General features: G+C 52.9%; 3 protein-coding genes across 3 annotated transcripts in view; 1 reads left to right on the forward strand and 2 right to left on the reverse strand.

Moving 5' to 3' along the window:
* LOC130373684 (UDP-glucose:glycoprotein glucosyltransferase 2-like) overlaps positions 1–39 on the forward strand; it is a 29,473-nt gene extending 29,434 nt beyond the window's left edge. Inside the window, exon 26 of the mRNA XM_056580307.1 lies at positions 5–39. Within this exon, the coding sequence (XP_056436282.1) occupies positions 5–39 (35 nt within the window). The remainder of the gene's footprint in view (positions 1–4) is intronic.
* A 794-nt stretch (positions 40–833) lies between these two features.
* Positions 834–16,920, reverse strand: dnajc3a (DnaJ (Hsp40) homolog, subfamily C, member 3a). The gene is made up of 12 exons (XM_056579352.1): positions 16,657–16,920; positions 16,052–16,162; positions 15,340–15,464; positions 14,718–14,792; positions 12,389–12,541; positions 11,025–11,206; positions 10,131–10,250; positions 9,697–9,802; positions 8,261–8,381; positions 5,397–5,529; positions 4,649–4,797; positions 834–2,390 (listed from the first exon to the last, which is right to left on the reverse strand). The coding sequence occupies exons 1-12, from the start codon at positions 16,733–16,735 to the stop codon at positions 2,218–2,220; spliced, it is 1,527 nt and encodes a 508-aa protein (XP_056435327.1). The 5' UTR covers positions 16,736–16,920; the 3' UTR covers positions 834–2,217.
* Positions 16,921–17,163: 243 nt separating this feature from the next.
* Positions 17,164–19,710, reverse strand: LOC130373112 (claudin-10-like). Its single transcript, XM_056579385.1, has 5 exons — positions 19,402–19,710; positions 18,675–18,836; positions 18,471–18,552; positions 18,078–18,185; positions 17,164–17,601 (listed from the first exon to the last, which is right to left on the reverse strand). The coding sequence occupies exons 1-5, from the start codon at positions 19,628–19,630 to the stop codon at positions 17,397–17,399; spliced, it is 786 nt and encodes a 261-aa protein (XP_056435360.1). The 5' UTR covers positions 19,631–19,710; the 3' UTR covers positions 17,164–17,396.
* Between the last annotated feature and the right edge of the window lie 306 nt (positions 19,711–20,016).

Raw genomic sequence — 20,016 nt, forward strand, 5'->3', positions numbered from 1 at the left:
CCAGGACGGGCGGAGGGTGGCGACGAGTGCCGAGGGTGAGGGGGGCGCGAGGACGAGGGGCGGGGGGGGCGACGACGAGGGTCCGACGCCGACCGCGACCGCCACGCCCGAACCAGAACCACAACCAGGTGAGCCCCCCCGCCGAGAGGGAAGACCAACACTAAGCCACCCAACGTTATAACGTGGCTCCGCCTTGAAAACGTGGATGGGAGACAGTTTGGTGGCTGATGCTTTGTGTCGGTTCTGTCTGTCTCTCCTGCCTGTCTGTCTGTTCTGCCTGTGTGTCTATTCCGTCTGTATGTTCTGTCCGCCTATCTGTTCTGCCTGTCTCTCTGTTCTAACCGTCTGTCTGACTCTCTCTGTGCCACAGAAGGCAAGAAGGACGAGCTGTAGGCCCACTGAGGAGGAAGAGGAGGGTCTTCCCCGTCCCGTTGTCCGGGAGACGGACGCGTGCTGCTACGGAGGTCGTCCGCCGAGCGATCACCAAGCCAAACAAAGAACAGAGAACTATTTTTTCACGGACGTCTGAACTTCTTTTTTCCCCCGTCGCCCCTCCGTGTTTCACCTCGGCGCCTCGATTCCACCGAGCGACCCCAGGCCGCGTTGACACACATTGCACTGAAAGCGCATGCATGGAGTAATTGCTACGGCACACTGGTTTAAAATATGATATACACCCCGCATCGTGACAAAAACACAGTTTGATCTCTGCTGAAACGTCTTCAAATGCTCAAACATAAAGCTGTAGATGCAGCTGTCTGGCTTGGCATATTCTTTAATGTTGAAGTATTAAAGTGAAGAGCTGGTGTATTACCCAGGAGCAGCCTGCCACGGTAGACGTAGCTACGGTATTAATACTGGGCCTGGTGCCAGCGTGCCAACACTAGTTAGAATGAGTGGTCGGACATCACAAGACCTGGTTTCTGCTCACTGTAGTTTTGGCTTCATCACTGATCAGAGAATTCTCAATCACACTACAAACGATTTGAAATGATCGTACATTTGAATACTTATTGATTTGCAAGTAATCCTACTTTCCATGCCATGAAATATTGTCTCAGGAAAAATCCAAAACAATCATGCAATAATAAAGTATTTATCAATCTGCTCAATCTTAAAACGAAAAATGGGAATAGATGCTCTCCCCAGTTGACCACACAACTTGTTTACATTTCAATCTTTCTAATAAACATCCGTCATGGAGGAAGCCAGTGTGGATGGTTAATTCAGCTCTGCACTCAAACTGTCTTCTCCATTCACATTGAATAGGGATTGATTGAGGTAACTCAGACAGTTACCCATAATTCCATAGTGCAAGGTCGAACGCGTTCCAGTCCACTGCAGTAGACTGACCACTAACGAGCTGGAGGACGGAGATTCAGGAGGAAGTAAGGAGTTGCGCTGTGAAAACAACCAACTAGGATCGTTTGCAGCATCAATAATTCACTGCAAAAATGGGGTTAGACAGCTTCCTTGATTAAGAAACCACCACCACCACTGTCAAAAAAGTCAGAGCTACGCGCGTTTAACACAGCACTCGTGATCTCTGCATAAATAGATCTTTATTTACATCTCAGAAAAAAAATCCATTCCTCTTAAAAATAGTTCCTATGTACATAATACATGTAGCTCTGTACATTTCAGAACAAGTATCCGAGAATGGAAGGGGGAATTTCAGGACCGCAATGCACCGACCGGATGCGGCGTTCCTTCAGAATTAATATTTTACTCTTTGTGAAATTCCCTGCAGATGAAAGCTTCATAAAACACGGCCGATCAATTGTTAGCATAGCAACAGATGTTCCTTCCCTCGCCGCCGCCGCGCGGACTCCAAAGGTTCCGTTGTTCCGTAACGCGGACGCGTCTTCTTCAGGACGGCCCTGGATCACGCACCACTCCCTGGGTGCTCATTAAAAGCGATGCAGTCGGGTTTAACTGGCGTTCTGCGGGCCAGGGGGGGGCCAGAGGGCGAAGGAGAAGGAGGAGGAGGAGCCATGTTCTGCTGGCCAGGGGGGGTCCCCCGTAGAGCGGGGAGGAGGAGGAGGAGGAGGAGGAGGAGGAGGAGGAGGAGGGGCCACGTTCTGCTGGCCAGGGGGGGTCCCCCGTAGAGCGGGGAGGAGGAGGGGGAGGAGGAGGAGGAGGAGGAGGAGGAAGGGGCGAGGCGCTGGCCGGCGCCAGGGGACAGTTTCTGGAGCTTTGATTGGCTTCCGGTCGTCATCAGTTGAAGCCGAACTTGAAGCTGAAGGGGCCCCCGCCCCCGCCCCCGCCGCCCCCGGAGCTGAAGGGGTTGAAGCCCTGGAAGCCCTGGTGGAAGTGCTGGTTCTGGTGGGCGCCCTGCTGGGTCTCCGGGTCCATGGGGTCCTCCCCCTGGTCGAACTTCGCTCTCATCTCTGGGGGAACAAACGGAGAGGAGGCGTGTGACTGCTGCAGCCCTCACACACACACACACACGCACGCGCACACACGCACGCGCACCCGTACGGATGCACGCACACACTTGTACGCACACGTGCGTGCATGCAAGTACACGTGCACGTCAAGCCAGAGCTACCGGGAAGTAGCGAGTGCCTTGGTGGACTGGTGGTGAACATTCAGCCTGACATCAGGGTTCAGTTTGAGGGGAAAACTCTGGAGGAAATTCACAGGGTTGGAGTTACTTGTATTCTTCGCAACAAGTAACAGAATGTGGAGCAACAGAAAGATACACGTTACTCATAGCGTACATTTTTTTTTATATTTCACCCCACTACCACCAAAATGTAACATTCTTTGGGCGATGAGCAAATTATAAGCAAGTATTTGCTGCGCATCGCCTCAGAATTGGAACTATTCGGTTGCCTTTCTGTTCTTCAGATCATTACGAACTGAAAACTTTAGTTTTTCAAATTCAAGACCGAATCCTTAAGGGCTTTCACAACGTGTAATGTTATACATCCCATAACAACACTAGTCGATAGATTAGTAATGTTATAAAATCTATAATAACAGTAATCCATCGATTAATCGATCAAAGAGGAGGACTGAGGGGCTGGTCGGAGGAGCTCAGTGGCTCGGAGACCGACAGGACGGGAACACAACCCCCGGGACGGGAACACAACCCCCGGGACGGGAACACTACCCCCGGGACGGGAACACAACCCCCGGGACGGGAACACTACCCCCGGGACGGGAACACTACCCCCGGGACGGGAACACAACCCCCGGGACGGGAACACTACCCCCGGGACGGGAACACTACCCCCGGGACGGGAACACTACCCCCGGGACGGGAACACTACCCCCGGGACGGGAACACAACCCCCGGGACGGGAACACAACCCCCGGGACGGGAACACTACCCCCGGGACGGGAACACTACCCCCGGGACGGGAACACTACCCCCGGGACGGGAACACTACCCCCGGGACGGGAACACTACCCCCTGGACGGGAGCAAGACCGGGACGCTGAGGCAGCGCTGAGGCAGCGCTGGTCTCACCGCCGGTCACATCACCCCCCCCTCGCCCCGCCCCGACGGCAGCGGCGGGCGGCGGGGCCCTCCAGAGACCCGCTGACATTCACCGCGGCGACGGCAGCGCGCCAGACAAGATGGCTATCCCCGTCCGGCCCCGAGGGACCGGACAGATATCAGAGTTAACGAGTCCTCCGTCCGACGACACACACTGCTCAGAATCACTCCATCAGATTCATTAGATGGCTAATTCAGCTATTTAATCCGCTCCCTCGTTGGCTACACTTTCCTCGGGCGTCGCCGTTGGTTCTTGAGTCCAGCGGCTGAGCTCCCGCCCCCCAGCTCTGATTGGTTCTTGAGTCCAGCGGCTGAGCTCCCGCCCCCCAGCTCTGATTGGTTCTTGAGTCCAGCGGCTGAGCTCCCGCCCCCCGGTGAGACAGGAAGTGAACTCTGAGTTCAGAAGGGTCCAGCCCAGCCCGTACCGGGGTACATGTCCCGGGGGTATGAGCACTTCCTGTACCCCGGGCCATAATAGGGTAACGTACCGGGGTCTGTGAGCACCTCCTTAGCCTGGACCAGGGTGTGGGGGTCTTACCGGGGTCTGTGAGCACCTCCTTAGCCTGGGCCAGGGTGTGGGGGTCTTACCGGGGTCTGTGAGCACCTCCTTAGCCTGGGCCAGGGTGTGGGGGTCTTACCGGGGTCTGTGAGCACCTCCTTAGCCTGGGCCAGGGTTGTGGGGGTCTTACCGGGGTCTGTGAGCACCTCCTTAGCCTGGGCCAGGGTGTGGGGGTCTTACCGGGGTCTGTGAGCACCTCCTTAGCCTGGGCCAGGGTGTGTGGGGGTCTTACCGGGGTCTGTGAGCACCTCCTTAGCCTGGACCAGGGTGTGGGGGTCTTACCGGGGTCTGTGAGCACCTCCTTAGCTTGGGCCAGGGTGTGGGGGTCTTACCGGGGTCTGTGAGCACCTCCTTAGCCTGGGCCAGGGTGTGGGGGTCTTACCGGGGTCTGTGAGCACCTCCTTAGCCTGGGCCAGGGTGTGGGGGTCTTACCGGGGTCTGTGAGCACCTCCTTAGCCTGGGCCAGGGTGTGGGGGTCTTACCGGGGTCTGTGAGCACCTCTTTAGCCTGGGCCAGGGTGTGGGGGTCTTACCGGGGTCTGTGAGCACCTCCTTAGCCTGGGCCAGGGTGTGGGGGTCTTACCGGGGTCTGTGAGCACCTCCTTAGCCTGGGCGATGTCGATGAACCTCTTCTCGGCCTTCTTCTTGTCCGCGGCGTCCATGAAGTTGTCGGGGTGCCACTGCTGCGCCATCTTCCTGTAGGCCTTGATGATCTCCTTCTTCTGGGCCGTCCTGAGAGGCAGACCGGGGGGGGGGTTAGAGCCGACCAGGGGGGGGGGCGTTAGACACCTCAACACGGGGGGGGGGGGGTTAGACACCTCAACACGGGGGGGGGGGGGGTTAGACACCTCAACACGGGGGGGGGGGGGGTTAGACACCTCAACACAGGGGGGGGGGTTAGACACCTCAACACAGGGGGGGGGGGGGCTCGAGAAGTTCAACAGAAGTTAATTTAGAGAAGTTAAAGAAGTGTCGATAAAGTACTGATAATAATCTTATTATAATCTCGTTATTGTTTCAACGTTATGTTTTTTTTGGGTTCATAACCTGGTGTTTGGCCTGTGATGGAGACATGAAATACCAGAATAAAGGACGTGGATGGAGGGTGATACTACAGCGGATAAAACACGTCTATTGGTTCTCAGAGGCACCGTGTATCGTGACACATGGTTCATAAAAAAATATACAGATTTTCTCTAATTCTTTAGATGACTGTGACAGGGATTTCTGTGGTCACATGGGCCGATCAGCCAATCACCATGACAACCAAGACCCAAAGAACCGCCTAGCCTCCACCCAGGAGGAGATCTGCCCCCCCCCACCCCACCTACCTCTTGACTCCCAGGATCTTGTAGTAGTCCCTCTTCTTGGACTGCTTGAGCAGCTTCTTGGCGCGCTCCAGCCCCTCCTTCACCTGCCGGTCGTTCTCGCTGTGCTTCCCGGCCTCCTCGTAGTCCCCGATGGCTGAGAGGGAACAGAGGGAGGGGGGTGAGGAGGAGGAGGAGGAGGAGGAGGAGGAGGAGGAGGAGCAACAAACCCACCCCCGTACCCCTCGGTCCCGTACCCCCCCCCCCCCTGTCAACTCCCCTCCCTGACGACGTCATGAATCGGTCCTCCCATTCTGAATTGAAGCTAAGTGGCTACAGAGCAGCTCCCTAGCCACCGGGGTTGACAGAGCATTGGTCTTTCGTTATGAACAACACGAGTCAGGGCTGTCATTCATTCATTCATTATGGGATGGTGGAGATGAAGAGATGTGTGGCCATGACTCAACACGCCTCATCCCTTAGTCTGTCCCAGTCCCGTCCCCCCGTCCCCCCCTCTGCTCAGTCCCCCCCCCCGTCCCCCCCTCTGCCCAGACCCCCCCCGTACCCCGTCCCCCCCTCTGCTCAGTCCCCCCCCCCGTCCCCCCCCTCTGCTCAGTCCCCCCGTCCCCCGTCCCCCCCTCTGCTCAGTCCCCCCCCCCGTCACCCCCTCTGCTCAGTCCCCCCCCCCCCCGTCCCCCCCTCTGCTCAGTCCCCCCCCCGTCCCCCCCTCCCCTCGCCTGCCAAGTTCTGCCATCCTCTTCAAGATGTGTTTACCCTGCGATGTGTACTGAAGTGTGTGTGTGACAAAGAACACACACACACACACACACACACACACACACACACACACACACACACACACACACACACACACACACACACACACACACACACACACACACACACACACACACACACACACACACACACACACACAGGACGGCGTCGCCAATGTGTTCTGACAGCTTAAAAGCCTGCGTGAGATCCCTCGTCGTCGTCCCCCCCCCCCCCCCCCCCCCCCCCCCCCCCCCTCTCCCCCCCGCCGGGCAGCGTCACGCCCACACCTCATAATGTGTGTTAATGACGGCTCCGCCCCCCTCCCCCCCGGGCCCCCCCTGCTCCAGCGGTGGTCTTTTATCACCGATCGTTGGCTGATTGTGTTTTGTTCCGCAGCTCCTGCAGTAAAGCGGGGTCAACGCGACCCGGGAGGCGGGGTCTAAACCCTCTGAGGAGACACATCGACCCCATTGGTTAGTCTGGTTGTGTGTCTGAGGGGGCGATCAGGTCAGACCCCCCCCTCCCTGAGAGAGTGCTGGGGAAACATTACCAACACCCAGGGCCTGAGCCAGACACACCAGGGTCTGACCCAAACACACCCTGGTCTGAGCCAGACACACCCTGGTCTGAGCCAGACACACCCTGGTCTGAGCCAGACACACCCTGGTCTGAGCCAGACACACCCTGGTCCACACAGTGGTCGTCTGACCATAACCCAGTGTGGTCTGACCTAACCCAGACACCAGCTCCAGCATCATATTAATACGAGCAAATTATAAGAAAGGAATGACTTGGCGTGCGCAGTCATAAGACGAGGATTCGATGAGGGTGACATAAATCACAGTGGCAACGGAGAAACGACGAGATGCACACTGCACATTACCTTCAGCAATGTGGTGCATTCCTGCACACATTCCAGTTCTAATAATTCATAATGTCGGCGGCACCTCATCGAATACACGATAAATCACCGCGAACAACGGGGTCAATCCCAAATATGTGCTGAAATGCACCTTCTAGATCCATATTTTTAGGAAGAATCCTTTATACCTTCTGGATAATGAATCATCTCCCATTTAAATAAAAAAAGAAGGAATTCTTAATTAAATCATGCAGTGGGAGACGATCCGTCTGCTCTTTGTCTGAACACTGGCAGCTCCCTCCATTCGTTATAAAACCAACATCGTTCGTTTTATTCTTGTGATGTTCAGCAGAAACCATCACGAGGCAGAACGACGGAGAAAACAGATCTGAATTCTTAACCTTGGGCCGAGCGTGCGAGAGAGAGAGCAAGGGAGAGAGAGGCTGCCAAGGACTGGCTGTGTGTTTGATGAATGAGCATCTGTGCTTAACTGGTAGCTGTGAGGCAGGGCAGCTGTAGATCAGCCAGGATGTGCTTACTTTAAACCCAATAGATTCCTGCCGGGGCCGTTCTGAGCCCCCTGTTCCCGTTCTCCTCCCCGCTGCAGACCGGCCTGTACACCAGCCCGCTGAAAGCCTCTCCCAAAAAACATAAAGCAGTAGGATCAATGAGAGCCCAGGGAAGGGGCTTCCAGCTTGTGATGAGGCAATGGCCGCAAAATGTTCAATCGAAACCGTTTCGTATGAGAAAGAGCAAAGTACGACAAAAGATGGAGAGAAAGGTCTAACAAAGGCTTTTTCTCCAGCCAACCGGATTTGGCGGCAGCAAAGAGCTTCACTTGGCACTTTTGTTTTCCGAACAGCGTTTTCTTAAACGCAAACATGAGTATTTGAAGGGTTCCACAAGGCTAGGGGACACACAATGATACAAAAGAACAGGGTTGTTGTGGCAACAACAGTGTAAACGTTGGTAGAGACAGCTGTGGTGCACTTTAGTTGTATTCATGGGTACAGCTCTGCTTGGGTCGTTTTCCCGATGCAGAAATATGTGACCCTGAGTAAATGCGCAAATAAGGGGCTGTCGTTTTCCCCCGTGTCCCCTTTAAACTTTGATCTTAGTGCCACGGTGGACCCCGGGTCGCGCTCGACGCTGACCCCCAGAGGCCCACGGGGGTGGACCCCCTGAGAGGAGGTTGGTGCTGGAGGAGGTGGAGGAGGTGGAGGAGGTGGAGGTCCCGACCGGCTCCTACCTTCTTCGTACTGCTCGTCCTGGATGTAGGCCTCGGCGCGGTCCTTCAGCGCGCCCGTGTTCTCCGGCTCCGCCTCCAGCACCTCGCTGCACACGGGGATGGCTCGGCCGGGAAGCTGCGCCTGAGAGACGGAGACCATACACGAGTGTTTACCCTCCCACCCTCCAATGGCAACACAGACAGTCTAGATGGAGGTTCATACACACACACACTCACACAGACACCCTCACACGCACACACACACACACACACACACACACACACAGACAGACGCCCTCACACGCACACGCACACAGACGCCCTCACGCACACACACACACACACACACACACACACACACACACACACACACACACACACACACACACACACACACACACACACACACACACACACACACACACACACACACACACACACACACACACACACACACGTCAATAAATAGGACATTGTTTCACTGGACATCGTGTCCCGGGTCCGCCCCGCCGTGGTCGTGTGTCCCCGCTGATGTGACGGGACGTCTCATGCATTTTATTCAGTGTGAAACGGCGGCTAAAAATAGGATTCTCCGGGTAGCCGGGACACTACTCTGGGTTGTAACTCTGGCAGCGAGAAAAACAACGTGTGGGACTTTTCCAGAGAGTAATTGATGGAATAGCGGCGTTCCTCCTCCCTGTGCGGCGGGATACTGCCGAGGCGCTTTGTGCCGGCGTGCAGCGGACCGGATCTGGGGGCGCGGTCGGAGGGACGGTTAGAATGAGGACCGCTCTGTGGAAACACCGGAGGAATATCGATCCAAACCAACTCCAAAAAACGCCTTCCTGGAATAACGTGCAGCAGCAGCTCAAGCTTCAGGACCGAGTGACTCCAGAGAGCTTAAAGCTGTTGCTAAGGGTTTGAAGTCGGACTCCATTGGAAACTGCAAATGTTTCAGTCAATAATTAATGCACTTCACAATCGCACTTCGTATTGAACTTGTATTTTGTATTGTGTTTAATGTTGCAACTGTGTACTGCTGTCAATCTTGGCTAGGTCTCTTGTAGAATGAGACTATCCTGGTTAAATAAAGGATCCAATAACAACTCAACATGAACCGGACAGACGGGCCGAACAGCCTTCATCGTTCCACCACACAGCTCGAAGGACGCCCGTCGCAGTCGCACCACCAGGCTAGTGGGACACCAGCCGCACCAAACGTGTCGTTTATCTACGTCAGGGAGTCGGTGCTGCGTCACGGCTGGGGTGGAGGTGGTGGCGTCTGTCTGTCGGTGGGTGGAGGGGGAGGTGGAGGAGGAGGTCGAGGTGGTGGCGTCCGTCGGTCGGTCGATGGGGAGGTGGAGGTCGGTTGATGGGGGGGTGGAGAGGGAGGTGGAGAGGGAGGTGGAGAGGGAGGTGGAGGGGGAGGTTGGTCGATGGGGAGGTGGAGGTCCTACCTGTGCCAGGGCATGGCAGATGCGCTCCTTGGCGTTTTGGGAGAACTGCGGTACGTTGGGCTCCGTCTCCATCACCGCCTCGTACTTACTCACCGCCTCTTCGTACCTGGAGGTCAGGGAGAAGAGACAGAGAGGTTACACCACCTAACCCCCAACACACACCCCACTACCACCTAACCCCCAACACACACCCCACTACCACCTCACCCCCAACACATGCTCGCTCACCACCTAACCCCAAAACACGCTCGTTTACGACCTAACCCCCAATCACACACAATATTATCTCCTCTCTCTCTCTCTCTCTCTCTCTCTCTCTCTCTCTCTCTCTCTCTCTCTCTCTCTCTCTCTCTCTCTCTCTCTCTCTCTCTCTCTCTCTCTCTCTCTCTCTCTCTCTCTCTCTCTCTCTCTCTCTGACAGACAGACGGGCGTACCTCTCGTCCTGGATGAGCGACTCTGCAGACATGATCTGCTTGTTGAGCTTCTTGACCTTCTTGTAGTGGGCGTAGCACTGCTTGTGGTCGGGGTCCAGCTTCAGGCACTCCCTCACCTCCCTGCCAATCACAGAGCAGGGGCGGAGCTACAGTCTCAGGGTTCATTCATGGTACCAACCCAACTGTTGAGCGGCGCAATGTTTCTACAGTGTAGGGAGGTCCTGGTCTCAGGTGATGTTATTATGTGTGGGACATGTCCATGTCTCAGGTGATGTTGTAAAGGTTAGGTGAGGGACATCTCGTGGTCTCAGGTGATGTTATAAAGGTTCTTACGTGAGGAACATGTTGGGGTCTCAGGTGATGTTATAAAGGTTATCTCATTGTCTCAGGTGATGTTCTATAGGTTCTTACGTGAGGGACATCTTGTGGTTGCCCAGGTGATGCTTTAAAGGTTCTTACTTGATGTTCTAAAGGTTCTTACGTGAGGGACAGGTGGTCTCAAGTGATGTTATAAAGGTTATGTCGTGGTCTCCCAGGTGATGTTCTAAAGGCTCTAACATGAGGGACTGATGTTCTAAGGTTCTTACGTGAGGGACTGATGTTCTAAGGTTCTTACGTGAGGGCCATCTCGTGGTCTCCATGGTGGTGTTCTAAGGTTCTTACGTGAGGGCCATCTCGTGGTCTCCATGGTGGTGTTCTAAGGTTCTTACGTGAGGGACTGATGTTCTAAGGTTCTTACGTGAGGGCCATCTCGTGGTCTCCATGGTGATGTTCTAAGGTTCTTACGTGATGTTCTAAGGTTCTTACGTGAGGGACTGATGTTCTAAGGTTCTTACGTGAGGGACTGATGTTCTAAGGTTCTTACGTGAGGGACTGATGTTCTAAGGTTCTTACGTGAGGGACATCTCGTGGTCCCCCAGGTGGTAGTAGATGATGCTGAGCTGCAGGAAGGCCTTGGTGTTGTCACTCCTCAGCTTAGAGGTGGCCTTGAGGTCGCTGATGGCCTTCCCGTTCTCCCCCATCTGGATGAAGCACTCTGCCCGCATCTCCCTGGAGCCCACGTCCCACACGCAGGTCTGGGGGGGGGGGGGGCACGCAGACCGTCAGAGGGGCTGTCAACAGGCTCCCATTAGGCATCGAAGGTCAACCAGGGACTCTGAAACCGGTTCACCTCGAGACCCAGAAGACCGTCTCAGTGCGTCCGTGTCGAGACCCGACCGCACACTGAGAGAACTCACGTCTTCTCGGTGTTCACACTCACACACACACCAACTGGATCAACAATCATTCTACAAAACCCTGCTCTAAACTAACCTCACATTGGGCGAAACCCAGGCTGGTTCCCAAAGCGAAGGCTGCAGCCTTGCTAGAACACTTCCTTGCGAGTCGCGTCCTGTTGAGATGAGGCTAGAGTGCCGCCTAGTGTTTGTAGCGTTCAGAGTCTGGAACGACTCGCTAGTGTGGAAGTGATCCGCTTCCGCTTTAAAAATAAATATTGCTCCAGTGATAAATATTTTAATTGTTGTAAGTGTTATTGGCGACAGTAGTTTGTTTAAACACCACCTACTTACATATTAAAACAAATCAATCAATGCAAAATATAGCCTATCATTACGTTGCAAAAACGTTTGAAAGAAATCGCACAGGTACATTTTTTGCATTGACATGATTAATCTATAGAAAGCAATACGGCACAAAATATTTCTGAAACGTTCAAATAACTTCACTTGTGTAAAGCAATGTGTATTGCTTTCTATACACGTTTTTAAAATATCCCGCGCAGCGTGTGAACGCAAAGGATTGTGGGTATTCTGGCTCGTTGAGGATCCATCGATGCATCCTTGAAAAATCTCGGAATTCTCAAAAATAAAGGACGCGGATTTCCGAGTGTTCTCCACATCGGAACAGTGCTGGTCGGCGTTCTATGACGTAGTGTCCTTAAAAGGGCAGCCGTGGAGCATACTTCCTTCACATTGGGAAACAGCCCCAGTTCACAATATTCCCCATTAGTGGGTGAATCCATTCGACATGGGGTACATTAATACAACTTAAAACAACGTACACAAAAAGTAAAGTATGAAAAATCATACCCAATCATTGAGAGAGGAGGCAAAACCAGCAGAAAATATGTATCAATGTTCCCTTTTCATCTTTAAGTGGTGAACCCTCCTATGATTGACGGATTTCTCCATCAAGAAAATATGCCACCCAGAAACGCACCCTCCAACGAACCCCCACACCCACACAGACACACGCACCTCGATGATGGAGTCCAGCATGGCGGCGGCGCCCGGGTAGTCCTTGGCGCTGAAGGCGGCCTGGGCCTGGGCCAGGAGCCGCTGGATCTCGTCCGCTCTGATCAGCTGTCCGTGGGCCTCCGTCTGCTCCTGGGCCGTCGGGTGGGAGTGGAGCTGCGGGAGGGACGGCTTTTAGGAAGGGCGTGTGTCTTTACGACAGGAACAGGAAGACTCTGTCTCACACGCCTTGTTCACACTACATGCGTCCGTCGACGGATGACCGAGGGCGCGTCTGACGTATAGGGGACTAGTCTTTAGACGCAGCATCCAGCCAATCAAATCACTTCCCGCTACAAAGCCAATGTGTGGATATAAATACAAAAGATGACCCAAAGAACAGGTGACTTAAAGCAATCCTATCGATACCACATTTCTTTAAAAATATATAACGGCCGGATTTTTCCTGCTTCTTCCTGCTTGTTATTGCAAAATGGATCCAGTAATCGCGTGGAGTGCATTTGCATAACCGCAATCTGATTGGCCGACGGATCCGTCGCTGCCTGAAAAGTTAAAAAAATCGTAACTTCTTGACACAGGCCAAGGAGCCGACGGAACGGATTGACCCACAATGCATTTGGAGAGCGCCCCATGCAAGGTCAATAAGATCCGTGGACGGACGTGTACAGTGTGGACGCACGCGGCGTTACGTAAGAGTGAGAGAGTGGATGACATGCGGCACGGGTCGGATTCAAACCCACGGCACCACGAGGTGTACCCAGGGGCAACCAGGGTTTAGCCCCTGAGCCTCCATTAGGGAGAGAGGCCGTGTTTCATGACACCGGCGGTCGGGCGAGAGTGGATCCATTCGTGCCGGGAGAGGTTTAGAAAACAGGGCGGACAAAGACAGAGAGAGGAGGAGGCCGGGCTTCAGAGTGGGGGGGAGTGCACCGCGATCGCGCTCTCCTGCCTGTACTGGACTCCATCGGGGTCGGGGATGAAGACGCCACGCCGACTCTGAAACCTCTAAAGGGGAGAGCCGATCCCTTCAGCTGCAGCTTACAGCATCGCGACCACAGCCGTAATAAAGGTCAGCGCATTCACAGGAGCCATCTCTGCTAACGGCACTCTTTATCTGTTTCTTTAAGCCATAGAGCCGGCCGCCCTGTGCGTGTTCGCTGCCAGCCGGGCCGGCGGGGGGGGGGGCACTGGACCGGCGCCCCCTGCTGCTGCGCCCCCGGGCATCGTACCCACGAAATACGGCAGCGAAAGAAGCCGCGAGGAGAGATCGCTATCGGCCAGGCTTCAGGGCCATTGGCAGACGGTTGATTTGAATCCTAAAGCTTTCTCACACACACACACACACACACACACACACACACACACACACACACACACACACACACACACACACACACACACACACACACACACACACACACACACACACACACACACACACACACACACACACACACCGCGCTAACCGCTTATAGCGTGACCTGCAGGCGGGGGAGAATGCGAAGGTTAAGCGTGTGTCAGCGCGTTAGTTCTCTCTAAACCCGCCGGAGCTGAACCGCTGAACACCTTTTCAATGGCTCCTTTCCGCTGTGCGTCCGTTCGAACGCCAGTCATTCAGTGTGTTCAGTGGCGTTGGCGGCCGGCGGCCTTGCGTTGGCAGCAGCGCGTCGGCGCGGACGCAGAGTGAATCACTAAGTTAGAGCGGAGCACTAAGTCAAGGCGCCCCCTTTGAGGGAGACACTCAGAGTGGAGGGGAAGCATTAGGAGGACATCAGTGGGGGAGTTATGGTGGAGAGCTGGCCTCTGCTGACCCACTGCAAGCCTGGGAGATGCAGTAACCGTAATAATGAAGAGCCATCAAAGAGACTACAATGCTTGAAGGTTTCGGACTACAAAGATGGGAGCAGGGTTATATCTGGGCTTTAAAAAAAAATTAGATGGAATATTTCCCATCTTTTATGAGGAATTACACCAAGAACCATACACTTTGGTTTGACTTTGCTCCAGTTAAGAGCAATGTTCCTTATTTTCAATACCCTGAAACTAATAATCAAAGCTAACTAATAATTCAGTTATTCTAATTAGTTGAAAGCTCTTGTCTATACAGAATCTGTATTAACAAACCCTCCACATTCAAGTTGGGACTCATGAGAAATCCCGACAGAAGATAAAGATTTACCCAGCGTCAGAACCTTCCTACAGTCCAACAGTGACACCTCCTGGTGGGCGGTGGTTCCACACTCACTAACAGAGAAGACTCCGTTCCCTTCCTCAGCCTTCGTCTGTGTACTAGTGTTGACACGGATTGACCCTCGTGTCCCCCAACACTCACCACTCTCTTAAAGTCGCTCTCGGCCTCGTCCAGGTTCCCCTGTTTCAGCAGCAGGTTCCCTCTCTGCAGCCTGGCCTGTTGGAGACGACAACAACACACAGCCCAGCATGTGTTACCACCACAGATCACAGCTGACATCCTCCCCAGTGTTCCCAGTGTTTGGATTACGCAACATTAAGCTGGTTTGTGAACTCCCTCTGGTAGGACAGCAGAGACCCGGAGCAGGCCGGATGAGTGCGGTTCTTTAAATATTCCCGTGACCCACTAAGTTTAGACCCACTAACTTTAGTTGGTGGGTCACTGCCTCTCTGGGTGATGTACACTACCGTTGGGAATGGAAAGCTGTGCGCGACTTTTGATGTGATTGGATATTGTAAAGAGAGAGGAAAAAACGTAAAAAAAAAAACACAACCACGGATCAAACTTGATTGAACTCATAATGAATTGATAATAAACTGATAATACACAGATGGCGTAAAGATTGAGGCGCGCCACGTTGTCAGCTGTAGCCCACTAAGGATACCTCCACACTCGCTCAGGGAGAACTCTGGCCGCCTCAGCATTTGAATAAACCAGTCGGGCTGAGCCTGATTCAAATGACTTTCCACACCGTCGGACTCACCGATGTAAAGTCGGGCTTCAGCTCGATGACCCGGCTGAGATCAGGCAGGGCGGACTTGGACTTGCCCATGGCCAGGTACACCGTGGCTCTCCTGTAGAACGACATGTAGTTCTGTGGATCTCCATCTATGGGGGTAATGTGTACATCAGAATGTGCATTCATAAATATACTTTTAATTTTTACCTTTATCAAACCAGGAAGTTCCTTGAGATTCAAATCTATTTTCCGAGTGAGTCAAGATAGCGCAGCAGTATAAGGTCACAAGCTCACGTTTGGTGGACGTTTTATTCCAAAGCGTCTTACAGTACTGTGAATACACACATTATTGGCCTCAGTAGAATCAAACCCTCAAACATGGAAATTTGAATCTAGATTAAGATACACAGGACCACATACACACAGACGCATGTATCCATATAGGGCTTTTACACCGCAACATGACATTGAAATGACCGTTTCCATTTTGGAAGCATAGGAGCATTGGGCAAATGTTAGAAGAGAAAGTCTTAATGTATTTAGTCATGGTTTTTCTGTCTTTCTTTATTTGTCCTAGCCCATGTTACAGTTTATTCATCTTTACATAAGGATGTAACGGTAGGACAATTCTCTGGAGTCCTATCAATATGTATGAGTATCGCCCAGACATGCATTCTGCTGTACCAGCCCTATTAAAGTGTTCATAACAGGTGAGTGGTGGCATGTTGTCCCTTACCAACAGCAGCGTGGAAGTGTGAGAGAGCATCAGCCAGCTGTCCCGCCGCCAGGAGCTTCTTCCCCATCGCCAGGTGACTCTCCACACTCCCATCCGTGTCACAGTTCACTCCTGGGGGACAAACAGCAGTGAGAAGCAGGACTTGAGTCAGATGAGGAACCCTTGTGATCCACCCTTGGCTTCAAAGCTGAAAAGTAATACTCGACCGACCAGTGAACAACAACACAACAGCAGGTGAAAGTGGAAGTACGCCTTGTGTTTAATGATCCACCCGGCTACCTCAGGACCCCAGGTCCTCTTCAGTAAGTCTGTATTCCGTATCTACCTAGTAATAAGCAGAACACATCGAGAAGCTCGCCCTGGATAAGAGACTATGATCTCAAAACCAAGAAGCAAAAGCATTTTTCCTGCTGGCAGAAACCCTGACAGCGAGCTAGCTGGAGTTAGCTGGAGTTAGCCTGAGTTAGCACGTCTCCTGCTGCTCCCCAAGTTCAGACAGGACGGTCTGAAACACAGGGTCCACGATCCAAACCCAAATACACAAAGTGTAACTTCCCATACGAGCCAAGGCAGAGAGGGTCAACAGAGAACCAAGCCTCACCTACCTTCATAGCGGAGGTCGATCAGCACCAGAGCGTAGGGGATGTAGGTCAGAATGTGCTGCATAGAGCTCATGGAGACCATGATTCAGAATCTCCTTCTTCTTCTTCTTCCTCCTCCTGCTCTTTTTCGTCTTCTTTAATCACAGCTTTCACCTTGTTGAACTGGGGTTAGGAACGATCCTGACAGTGACATGGGGTGACAGCTACAGCGGTTTGAAGTAGCACCACTTCCCTACGCAAGACATCGAAGACCCAACACAATGCACACGGCCGGTCGTGGGGGGCGCCGATTGGCTGAGCGATCGGGAGGCCCCGCCCCCCAGGCGTGGATCAACGGAGAGGGGCCACGACAGCCCTGTCAGAACGGGGGCCACATCACTGGGTTGTTTCGATGCAAATTAACTTGAATAAACAAAGATAGTTTCCTCCGCAGGGGATTCGAGAGAAAGTGAATAAGAATCGCTACCGGAAAAGACAGCTGTAGTAAGTATGATGTAATATGTCATCATAGTGTATTCTACACATGGCATTATTTTATTGGTAGGATTGCAGGATCGAAGTAGGCTTTACACAATGGCTACTATACATAAGTACACACAACATCCATAATAATAGTAACATTCTTTATTATTTACTTGACTTTTATTCGCCAATATCTAAAAACAGAGCAGGATATATACACTAAATACACAGGCGACGGAATACAATCTAAAACAAACTTTAACATCGTGTTCATCTGCTGGTCACACATAGGCGTTGGAGGAGTACGTCTTGCTGCTCCTGGTCACAGAGGAGGCTTTGCTGGCCCTGCCTCCTTCACTGCTACCCTGGGAGGACTTCCCCCCCAGGTCCCCCGCTGAGCCTATAGACGAGATGTAGGTCCCCTTGCCCGAGATAGCTCTGTAGTCCTCTGGGACGCTGTAGTCAGGGACACCTTTGGCCTTGGAGCTGTATGGGGGTGTAATTGGTGTTAGACCTACCGTTCTGGGCTGAACGAAACCTTTATCTATCCAGGTTGAATACACTGAGATATGAGGGAAGGTACGATTGAGGCAAAGGTTTAGGTAATGCTTCAGTCCTCGTCAGTATAAGGGAAGGGGAGATAGAGCAGACACCTTTGCCGATATTGTATAACACTTTGGAAATAGGACCTGACCAGCGACTAAACAATAACAGGAGTGAGCTGTAGGGGCTGGTAACTATTCCTTAGGTGCTATAAAACAAAGAAAGATTGAAGAACAGTTTGAGTCTAAAGGACGTGTAGACACCAGAAGATATGTGCCCTTGTAATCTGAACTTTAGAAATACTTGAGCAACTGTGTACTCTTATAACCTACACTGCCAGCTCATAACGCTGATAACATTAACTAGTCTACGGGTTGAACGAGAGGAGCCATGTGTTCGACTGTGGGCCTTCAGTGTACCTCGACTGGCATCCTTCCATCCCAGAGAAGATGCTGATCAGCAGACCTCCGACGACCAATAGGGTGGAGCCTGCCCAGCCGATGAACACGCCCACTCCGATCTCAAACCTGCAGGGGGGTTGTACCAGCGGGCCGAGGTGTTAAACATTCAACACGCACCTGTTGCACCTTTTTAAAACGACAACGTGTCGACCACGATGACTAAGGCAGTCTCTAAATGTATGTTGTTTGATGCCTGGTATCGTTATCATATATACAAACAGATGAGAACAGAAGCTACTAGGTGATAGAGTAGAGTAGCTCTCTGCTAACCCATAGCTAAGGGGCTGATAGCCACTGATAAGCGCCATTCAATCAAGGGATGGCGCTCAAACTGACGCATTTATCACATACTTTTGAGCTCTGAAGTTCTGGTCTTGGAATTCCGATCGTATTTTGTTCCCGTAGAAGGAGAAGGCCACCATGGAGCACAGACCTACAGGGATAGCGTTCCCGAGAAAAAATTATCAAACCGGAGATGGACGTTGTGACAGTTGACACAACGACAGCGTAATGTTTACGACAAAAGGACACGAGGAACCCGGACGACATGCTGACCTGAGATGAGGAAGTTCATCCCGGCAGCGAACGTGACCCTGGCGTTGGCGATCTCGGAGCCTCCGATCTTGGTGCACTTCATCCCCACCAGGAGGAGGACGGAGCCGAAGAAGGCCAGGATGATGGAGATGATGATCAGTGCGCGGCACATGTGGATGTCCCCTGGTTGGAGGAACAGACGTGGTCTCATGTGTGCGCTTTAACGTTTGATTCATCCCCAAAACACGTCCCTGGTCTAGGCTGACCGACGGTTCTGTGGTGCAGAGTTGTCCCGGTTAACCGCCACGCAGTTTCCCTTCTTTCCCATGAGCTATGTCAGTCAACAGAGCGAGAACAACAACATAGCAACAATAATAACGACGACAAGGAGAATAAATATGGAGTTTTGATGAGGAATTAGATAAAGCAATACCGAAAACATGTAACGAAAACAGACTTCCCTCTCTCAAACGGCCCTCCCTCTCTCTCTCTCTCTCACCACCAAACAAATGTCAGTCTCTCTCTCTCTCTCTCCCTCTCCCTCTCCCTCTCTCTCTCTCTCTCTCTCTCTCTCTCTCTCTCTCTCTCTCTCTCTCTCTCTCTTTCTCTCTCTCTCTCTCTCTCTCTTGCCAACAACGCTAATTTGGAGCTTCCCCCATTCCCGGCCTTCCGTCGTGTGATGGGAACACGCCCGGAGCGAGCTGCCCTTCCGCAGCTGACCTCTGCCTCTGACCTCTGGTTGACTCACAGTTCAGCGCCAGCAGCGACGGGATCCCCTTGCAGTCGGAGACCCCCGTGGAGTCGGAGATGCAGTCCTTCCAGAGGTTGGAGAAGTAGTTTGAGGTGGTCAGCACGATGCTGTCCACCTCGGACCAGGTCCAGATCTCCGTGGGCATGGTGGAGCACACCAGGATCCACCCCAACACACACACCACGAAGCAGCCCATCTCCATGTACATCACCACGGTGCGGTTCATGGCTGTGGGGCTCCTCTGTGCGCGCCGACAGAGGGAATGAGACACAGCAAGGGCCTGGAGACAGTGCTTCTGTCTCCTCCACCGACTGAACCCACTGTACACACACATAGAGGTTTAGGATTACAGCTACGCCTGCCCGTCCACACACACCAAACGCACGCACGCATGCACGCGCACACGCACACACACACACCTGACAACAAGTAGCACCCAAGTTGCACCCACATCAAGGCCTGTTTACCCTCTCACCCTCCAAATAGCAATACACACATTCTAGATGGGGGTTCATACACACGCACTCACACACTCTCACACTCAAACACACCCACACACTTTCAGACACACACACACACACACATAAACGAAAAATACATACCCACACACAC

Source organism: Gadus chalcogrammus, chromosome 20 (assembly GCF_026213295.1).
Source record: "Gadus chalcogrammus isolate NIFS_2021 chromosome 20, NIFS_Gcha_1.0, whole genome shotgun sequence".
Lineage (NCBI taxonomy): Eukaryota > Metazoa > Chordata > Actinopteri > Gadiformes > Gadidae > Gadus > Gadus chalcogrammus.